Source organism: Equus quagga, unplaced genomic scaffold, assembly GCF_021613505.1.
Source record: "Equus quagga isolate Etosha38 unplaced genomic scaffold, UCLA_HA_Equagga_1.0 134611_RagTag, whole genome shotgun sequence".
NCBI lineage: Eukaryota > Metazoa > Chordata > Mammalia > Perissodactyla > Equidae > Equus > Equus quagga.
In genome coordinates, this window is record NW_025796466.1 from 1 (window position 1) to 9,884 (window position 9,884).

The 9,884-nt window shown below is 34.9% G+C and overlaps 1 protein-coding gene across 1 annotated transcript; it reads right to left on the minus strand.

Annotated features, from left to right (window-relative positions):
• Window positions 1-8,078: 8,078 nt before the first annotated feature.
• On the minus strand, window positions 8,079-9,011 carry LOC124232862 (olfactory receptor 8G1-like). The gene has a single exon (XM_046649770.1). The coding sequence runs from the start codon at window positions 9,009-9,011 to the stop codon at window positions 8,079-8,081; it is 933 nt and encodes a 310-aa protein (XP_046505726.1).
• Between the last annotated feature and the right edge of the window lie 873 nt (window positions 9,012-9,884).

Below are 9,884 nucleotides of genomic sequence, written 5' to 3' on the forward strand. Positions count from 1 at the left end.
CAAAAATGTACAACTGAAATCTCACAAGCTTGTAATCTATCATAACACTAATAAAAAAAAAAAGATGGAAGGCATACAGAGACTGTCAAAGACTTGAAAAATATTTGAAGGTAATGGGATAATTTGCAGTCATCTTCATATATCCTAAAGGAAGTGAAGAGAGAGACATTATTTTTTGTATGGTGTTTGAAAGATTTAAGAATATACCCTTTAATAACTGTGAGGAAAGATATTCTAACATTTCCATTATTAGAAATGGAATGAGCTACTTGCTCTTAGTCATAAAATACATACAACCATAAACCAGATGAAAATCCAAGTTCAGGGACACTGGAGACAAGATTTCCTGAATTGATTTTAGGATAAGTACAAAATTCACACTCTTTCATCACTCTCCATCTTTAGTTCTTTTAATCTTCGTCCCCTGCTACGGAACATTTGGCTTCAGTACGTATTCAGTTCCTAGAATATGTCATGTTTTCTCAGGTGTCTGCCTTTTCATTTGTTCTTCTTTTCACCGTGAAGTGGTCAACAACCTGTCTCACTGCTGTCTGGTAATTTTTTTTTTTCTTTCCAAACCTCATTTAAAGTGACATTATCATGGAAAAATTCTCCAATTCTTTGTCACTAATTGGATGTTTTAACTACATGCTCAGAATACTCTCATTTCTAAACAGCACATTTTCAGACTGAGTTACATTGTAAGCCAGATGATGGACCATATCAGGCTTATTCTCCTCTGTGTTCAAAGAAGCTAGCACAGTGTTTCGTACACTATAGGAAGATAAAAAATATTTTATGAAAAATTCAAAAAGTGAATGTATCCCTGCATTTTCACCATGATTGCTTCCAGATCTAATAGTCTCAAATCACAAGTGTGAGATGAGCACAATCAATCTTTCTTCTTCCTGAAAATTTCAATGCCAAATTTTATTTGCAACTTGTTCTCTTTGACTCAGATGACAATGGCACTAATGTTGGTGTTGGGAGTCACAGGAACCTAGCATTCTGCTATCTTTAGTGCTGAGAGGGCAGGCACAGCCCCAGGTCCGAGAGTCACTTTTGAAGCTGTTTTTCATCACAGATCAGCATCTCCAACTGTAAATTTTTAGTTTGTGTTTCTTCAGCTTCAGAGTATCAAACATCTTCACCGTTCATAGCCCCACGAGCAATTCTGATTGCTATGCTAAAAGGGTTTGTCCTTGATTTAGAGATGTCACTTTCCACAGTTTCAGGCATCTGTGGTCAACTATGGTCTGAAAATATTAAATGAAAAGTCCCCAAAATAAATAATTCGTAAGTTTTCAATTGCATGAGGTTCTGAGTAACCTGATGAAATCTCATGCTATCCTGCTCCATCTTGCCCTGGAACATGAGTCATCCCTTTGTCCTGTATATTCATGCTGTGTATGTTGCTTGCCTGTTAGTCACTTAGTAGCCTTCTTGGTTATCAGATTGACTGTCATGGTATTGCAGTACTTGTGTTCAAGTAAGCCTTATTTTATTTAATAATGGCCCTAATGAACAACAGTGGTGATACTGGCAATTTGGATATGCCAAGAGAAGCTGTAAAGGGCTTCTCTTAAGTGAAAAAGTGCAAGTTCTCAACTTAATAAGTAAAGAAAAAAATCACAAGCTGAGTTAACTAAAATCTACTGTACCTTTTGTTATAGTATATTGTTATAATTGTTCCATTTTATTATTAGTTAATCTCTTACTGTGCTGAATTTATAAATTAAACTTTGTATGTATAAAAAGAAATCACAGTACATATAGGATTAGGTACTATCCATGGTTAGGAATCCAGTGGTGGTCTTGGAATATATCCTCCACAGAGAAAGAGGGGTTACTGTAGTAAATTTCAGAACGTTCTAATCTTGTATAGGTAGTGGGTTAATTATTTATAAAGTTAGTATGAAGTTTAAAAGATAAAAGGGGTAAAAATAACTATAAATGCAATGATTTGTTAGCTATACACAAGATAAAAAGATGTAAATGGTGACATGAAAAACATATAATAGGAGGTAGGAAAAATGTATAGCTTTAGAGTGAGTTCAAATTTAAGTTGCTATCAACTTAACAATAAACTTGTAAGTATGTGGTGTTTTTTGTAAGCCTCATGTTAACTGTGAAGCAAAAACCTATAGTACATACTCAAAGGATAAAGAGAATGAATCTAAAATACCACTACAAAGAAAGAGAGCAAGAGAAAAAGAAAAGAACTAAGAAACTACAAAACAGGTAGAAAACAATTAATTAAATGACAATAATTACATATCTATTAATAATTACTTTAAATGTAAATGGACAAAACTCTCCAATCAAAAGACATTGAATGGTGACTGATTAGAAAACAACCCCATCTATAAGCTGCCTGCAAGGGGCTCATTTCAGGTGTAAGGACACACACAGGCTGAAAACAAAGGGATGGAAAAAGATATTCTATACAAATGGAAACCAAAGGAAAGCTTGGGTAGCTATACTTATACCAGACAAAATAGTCTTTAAGACAAGAACTGAATAAAAGACAGAGAGTCATTACACAATGATAAAGGAGTCAATTCAACAAGAGGATATAACAGCTAATATCATACTCAATGGTGAAACACTGAAAGCTTTACCTCTGAGATCTGGAACAAGATGAGGCCGCCCACTTTTGCCACTTTTATTCAACATAGTACTGGAAGTCTTAGCCAGAGCAACTAAGCAAGAAAAAGAAATAAAGGCATTCAAACCAGAAAAGAAGATAAAAAACTCACTATTTGCAGATGACATGATATTATATATAGAAAATCCTAAAGCCTCCACCAGAAAATTGTTAGAAATCATCAACAAATTCACTAAAGTTACAGGCTATAAAATCTATATACAAAAATCTGTTCTACTTCTATAAACTAATAATAAACTATCACAACCAGAAATTAAGAGAACAATCCCATTTACAATGGTGTCAAAAACAAAATACCTTGGAATAAATTTAAATGAGGAGGTGAAAGTCTGTACAAGAGTCCCCCTTATCCACAATTTTACTTTCCACAGTTCCAGTTACCCATGGTCAACTGCAGTCCAAAAATATTAAATAGAAAATTCCATAAATAAACAATTCATATGTTCTAAGTTGCATGCCATTCTAGACATCATGATGAAATCTCTCATGCCATCCCATTCCATCCACACTGAATACGCTACCCAACTATTACTCTCTTAGTATTCATCTTGGTTCTCAGACTGGCTGTCATAGTATCACAGGGCTTGTGTTCAAGTACACCTCATTTTACTTAATAATGGCCCTAAAGTGAAGGAGGAGTGATGCTGGTAAATTGGATATGCCTAAGAGAAGTTATTAATCTCTTACTGTGCATAAGTTATAAATTAAACTTTATCATAGGTATGTATATATAGAAAAAAACATAGTATATAGGGTTTGGTACCATCCAGACTTTCAGGTATCCACTGGAGTTCTTAATATGTTTCTCCCGCAGATAAGGTGCACTACTGTACATTGAAAATTATAACATTAATGAAAGGAATTGAAGAAGATACAAAAAAATGGAAAGATATTCCATGTTCATGGTTTGTAGGAATTAACAATGTTAAAATACCAATACTACCTAAAGCAATTTACACACTCAAAGCAATCTTTATCAAAATTCCATTTTTCACAGAAATAGAAGAAATGACATTTTTCACAGAAATAGAAGAAACAATCCTCAAATTTGTATGGAACTACAAAAGATGCCAATAATCAGAACAATGTTGAGAAAGAATAACAAACCTGGAGGCATCACACTCCCTGATTTAAAATTATATTTCAAAGCTATAGTGATCAAAACTGTATGGTATTGGCATAAAAACTGACACATAGATCAATGGAACAGATTAGAGAGCCTAGAAATAAACCCATACATGTACGGTTAATCACTTTATGACAAAAAGGAGCCAAGAATATACAATGGACAAAAAGCCTCTTCAACAAATGGTATTGGGAAATCTGGACAACTACACGTATAAGAACACTGTCTTACACCACACCCAAAAACTAACTCAAAGTGGATTAAAAACTTGAATATAAGTCCCGAAACCATAAAACTCTTGGGAAAAAAACATAGGTATTAGCTCCTAAACCGTGGTCTAGGTGATGATTTTTGGATTTGACACCAAAGGCAATTGCACTCTACCAATGGAAGAAAATATTTGCAAATTATTTATCTGATAAGGGGTGAATATCTAAAATATGTAAAGAACATATAAACTCAATAGCAAAAAATCAGTCTTACTTAAAAATGGGCAATGGATCTGAATAGATATTTTCCAGTGGAGACATATACATGGCCAACAAGTCCATGAAAATCTGCTCAACATCACTAATCACCAGGGAATGCAAATTGAAATCACAATGATATCCTTTCACAATTGTTAGAATGGTTATTATCAAAAAGACAACAAATAAGAAGTGTTCTAAAGGATATGGAGAAAAAGGAACCCTCTGCACTTGGAAAACAAATGATCAAAGTTTCCCTTTATCTTCATTGTTTTCCCAAGTGTTTAAGATTGTCACTTAACTGTGAAATATTTCTCTTGCTAGATTATGGGCTGGAAATGAGGATGTGACTGATATTGTTAGAGCTGCAGAGAGTTTCATGCTCTACCATTTAAAAGTTCAAAATTTCAGGAAATTTTGAAGACATAGACTAAGAAAATTTTCTAATGTGTTTTCCATACGGGAAGAATATAAAATCAGAGAAAATAGTTTTGTATTATGTGTTGAAGCTGGAACTACTTCCTCCCAAAAATATATGTGTCTTCACTGTCAATATCTGCGAATGTGACCTTATTTTGGAGTAGATCTTCATTAATGTAATCAATTTTAGATGAGGTGGGTAGGGTGGGTCTTAATCCACTGTGGATTGTATCCTCATAAAAAGGGAAATTTGGACACAGAGACATACAGGGAGAACACCATGTGAAGTCAGAGGCAGAGATTAGAATAATGCATCTACAAGGCAAGGAACACCAAGGATTGCTGGCCATCACCAGAAGCAAGGAAAAAAGTACGGAACAGATTCTTTCTTAAAGCTCTCAGAAGGAATCAACATTGTTGAAACCTTGATTTCAGACTTCTAGCTTTGAGAACTGAGACAATAAATTGGTTGTTTAAAGCCATCCAGTTTGTGGTATTTGTTATGACAGCCTTGGGAAACTAATAAACTATAAATCTTTGAAAGATTTATTTTCATTAATCTCTTCTGACTATGTTTAAATATTACAATGAATTCATAATGTGGTAATGACAAGAGAGCATCTGATGGATGTTGCTATAAACTCATGTGGAGTTCCTAACAAGCCTAATAAGGAGAGATGATTTTTTTTCTTCTACAAATAAAGAGATGTTGAGGAACAATGGAAATATATGTGTTGCAGAGAGTATTTTGGTTTTACCTAATGACTAAATTGCTCTGTATGGAAATCAAAATTATATTTGTTTTTATTCAAAATATTAAAAGTTATATCAATTTGAGACAATAATTGCAATGAATTTCTTTAACTGAACTTACTTTTAAATGCTTTAAATCATTGTTAGATATAGAATTTGACCTTTTTAAAATTTTAAAGTGGTATTTACTAATTTGGGTCAAAACAGAATTAAGGAGACTCCAGTACTGGAACGTAGTATTGAAGTGCTGTTATGGGTAAGGGGGCTCAATTTTGCTAGCCATTCATGAGGAGTGTACATAGCATTTCCCGTAATGGCTGCCAAGAGAGGCAAGAAGATGCAGCATTTACACAGTCTCCTGTAACATCAGATAAGGCTTATACAAAGGCAAGAACTCTCTGGGCTGACTTGTACATGGGTCAAGTAGACACCTGGAGTTGAAGAGAAGGCTCTAGAGCAAAACTGAAAGATCACGTTGCAAACTTGAAGTGAACTACTCTTAATGCAAGCTGAATTTCACCTTGCACAGAACTAAAAAATATGTCTGCCCCTGAAATCAGAGGTAGTCTGAGAGAATGTGCCATGGGAAACCAGAGATGTTTGGTGCAATCATAAATGAATATTTGAGTGTGCATGCTCTGCCCTACTGGAGCTTATAGTCCATTGAGGCAAGAGCAATGAAAAGAATAAGCATTCAAAGTATCATATAATTACCAAAAGCACCATCATCTAGAAAGAAAAAGAGCCAATTTTTCTGAGGGAGTATAAAGAGTTGACATGAAATGTAATTTATGTGGAGTTTCACAGATGAGTTTTCCAGGGAATAACTTTTAGGCCTTACTGCCTTCAGAGATGTATATTTCTAAATCAGACTCTGGCAAATTTTTCACTGATTATCCTGAAGTAAACTGGTAATGGTAAATAAGGCAATAGGTTGGTTTATCCTAGAGAAATCCTCTAACTCAGTTTAAAGTGGAAGAAATGGATTGACAGTAGGGTCTTCCTAGGCTCAGATTAATAGAGCCCATGGCTGATTGAGGTCTTGCTCAGACAAGGAGATTTAAGCCTACTTGATATGCTCAATTGGGTATGTGAGTCAGTTTTAGAGTTCCCAGAGGACAGTACTATAGAGCTATGGCTCATCCACCTGCCTTCCCTCCAGCTAAAGACATGAATAAACTACAGTTTGGAAAACTGGGAATCTGTAAATAACATATATAGATAAATTAGGTAGCATAAAATGTATCTGACTAAATAACTTAATCAGCCCCTTTAAAAAGAGACAAAATATTTCCTCTAGCTGCAGCAATACAAGTTATTGTATTTACCTCTTTAGTGCTCACTCTCTCCTTTTATCAATTTTATTGAAGTATATTTTACATATAACAAAATTCACTCAATATCTGCATAGTAAAGAATTTTCTCACTGCCAGACTATGTGAAGTTACTTTTTTCCCAGCATATAGAAAACCATAGTGTTCTGGACTAAGTTCCTTGTGTTCTAGATATCACCCTACCATCAGATTTGCTATGTTGACCTATCAGATATCAAATATAGTTATTATTTTAACTGCATGCTTTCTAATAAAAAAAATGTCTTGTTCAAAGACTCCTTAGTGGTTGACAGGATTTAATGACTTAAGAAATCAGGTTTTCACAAAATATTACACCTGTACTGGAGTTTGACACAGAAGGAGCTCAGGACGCATACTTCTAAACTTATGTAAAGAAGTAAGTTGAGACGTCACCAAGTGGCTTGCAGAACTTTGGAGGATTGTCCAAACATAAACTTAATTGATTTGAACAACAAATTAAGCATATGTAGCTAACCTTAGAGATTAATGTGTGAGCTCATATGAGACACATTTGGTTTTCCTATAAATACTTTATAAGAGGAAATAATTAACAACAAACTTATCAAGGACGTAGGAGGTGGCAGGTACTGTACCAAATCCTACAGATATGGCAGTGAAATATATGTATAGGGATCTAGCTTCATGAAAACTACAATCCAGTGCAGATTTGTGAAATAAGCAGGAAAGTACCAATTAGAACAATAAATGACAAAGCACAGGTATTTTGGATTGAGCACTATCACTACACATGATAGTTCTTAACTCAGATTCTAAGTTCTGATTAGTTGTCCTAAGTAAGAGACAGAATAAATAAGACAAACAAATAAAGTATATAGATAATTAGGACAGAAAAAAGACTGTTCCAGGCTAGAGTTACACAAAACACTAGAGATTATTGTCATCATATTGATATGATTTATGTTGTTTCTTGACTGAACAGAATGAAGGAGGTGGGTAACCACTGTTGGAAGACAGTATTTTAATTATGGTTGAGGATTGTGTTTTTATGGATTTTATGGAAAAAAAGAGGAGGAAGTGATTGTGACAGCATCAGTGGGTCCATGCACCCAGGTTATTCTTAGTATTTCTTCTAATCTGTGTCTCAATACTTAGAAAAAAACAGAGAGAATGAACATTAAGAATGCTATGGATATAAGAAACAATGTCAATAGAATTGCATAAAATGAAGAAAAATCTTGACAGATGGACTAAAAGGAAATGTATCAATTCATACAATGTAATTGTTGATGATTTAGATCTAGTAAATTATTCCCATATATTTCTGATCACTAGAATATTCTGCTCTTTAGCATTTTCTTCAGCACAACATTAACATCTTTATTCCTCAGACTGTAGATCAGTGGGTTCAGCATCGGCACAACAATAGTATAAAACACAGAGGACACTTTTCCTTGATCCATGGAGCCAACTGATGATGGCTGCAGGTACATGAAAGCAGCAGATCCAAAAAAGAGCAAAACTGCCAACATGTGGGAGCTGCAAGTGCTGAAGGCTTTGGACCTGCCCTCAGTGGAGTGAATGTGGAGGATGCTGGAAATGATGAAGATGTAGGAGCTAAGGATGGTCAGGCTAGGGGCAAAGATATTAAATGTACCAACACACAGTATCAGTAATTCATTGACATCGGTACTAGAGCATGAGAGCTTCAGGAGGGGAAGAAGATCACAGAAATAATGGTTGATCACATAAAATTTGCAGAAATTAACCCTTAACATGCAGCCTGTATGAGCAAATGCACAAATCAGGCCTATAATATACACCCCTAAAATCAGGGAGAAACAGACCTGATGGGACATGATGACATTGTAAAGCAAGGGGCTACAGATGGCAACATAGCGGTCATATGCCATTGCAGCTAACATGTAGCATTCTGAAATAGCAAAAACAAGGAAGAAATAGAGCTGAGTCATGCATTGAGGGTAGGAGATGACGTTCTTCTCTGTCACAAAGTTCACCAGCATTTTGGGGGTAATGACAGTAGAATGGCAGAGATCAGTGAAGGACAAGCTGCTGAGGAAATAGTACATAGGGGTGTGCAGGTGAGAACTGAGCCCTATCAGTGTGATCATGCCCAGGTTCCCCATCACTGTAACCACATAGATTCCTAGGAAGAGGAGGAGTAAGGGCACCTGGAGTTCTGGCTCTTCTGTTAGTCCAGCGAGGATGAACTCAGTCACTGTGGAATGATTTCCTAATGCCATTTTCCTCTGGGAAGTTTCTGAAGGGGAGAAAGAAAGGCACATTTTTTTGGAGACATTTTCGTGTTATTCTTTATTTCACAAAAGATTTCATATATAAAATTAATGGCTTAGCTATCCCCTTGTTTATTGCATAATGATTTTAACTCTAGATAAATTTACCTAAGTAATATTTAACTTAATAGGTTTACATCTTAATATCAAATGCACGAAATTACTTCATATGAAAATATTTCAGCCATATAGATGATCATTTTAAATTTTTGGAGTGACTACTCCCTATTCTGAACACTTCAAGTTTTTTACCCAATTTTTGGTAATGTGAGTTTCACAGACTTAAAAACTTAGAGGACATATTGAGTATGAGAGAAGCTGGCTAAGCAACAGTGTGGAGAGAGTAAATCCTGTTTAAGTGCAGCATCCTTTATTAACAAGTATCTAATTCTTCTTGGGGTAAAAAGAAGCACATTATTACTATATCTCTAGAATTATTTTTACAAATATCATAAAATTTGTTTCTACATTAAATCTTCAAATTTTTATTATTATTATTGAAATAAAACCAAACAAACAACATTCATTAAGCAGATGTGCTTGCTGGATTGACTCACTGTTAGCCAGTGTGTGGCCCCTGGAATGAATATTTTGCCTTTGCTTGAGGGAAGAACTATGAGTAGTGGCTAAGTGAGCAGGTCTTGAAGTCCAAGTGCCTGTGTTCATATGCTGACCATCATTTACTAGTTGATGAACTTGGACAAGTAAAATAACCTCATTACCTAATTAGCAGAGGTTATGACAAGGACAACACAAAGAAGGAGAACTACAGGCTGATATCACTGATGAACATAGATGCAAAAATCCTCAACAAAATTTTGG

Excerpts from the sequence above, each read along its gene's own strand:
- LOC124232862 (XM_046649770.1), bottom strand. The coding sequence starts at position 9,011 with ATGGCATTAGGAAATCATTCCACAGTGACTGAGTTCATCCTCGCTGGA.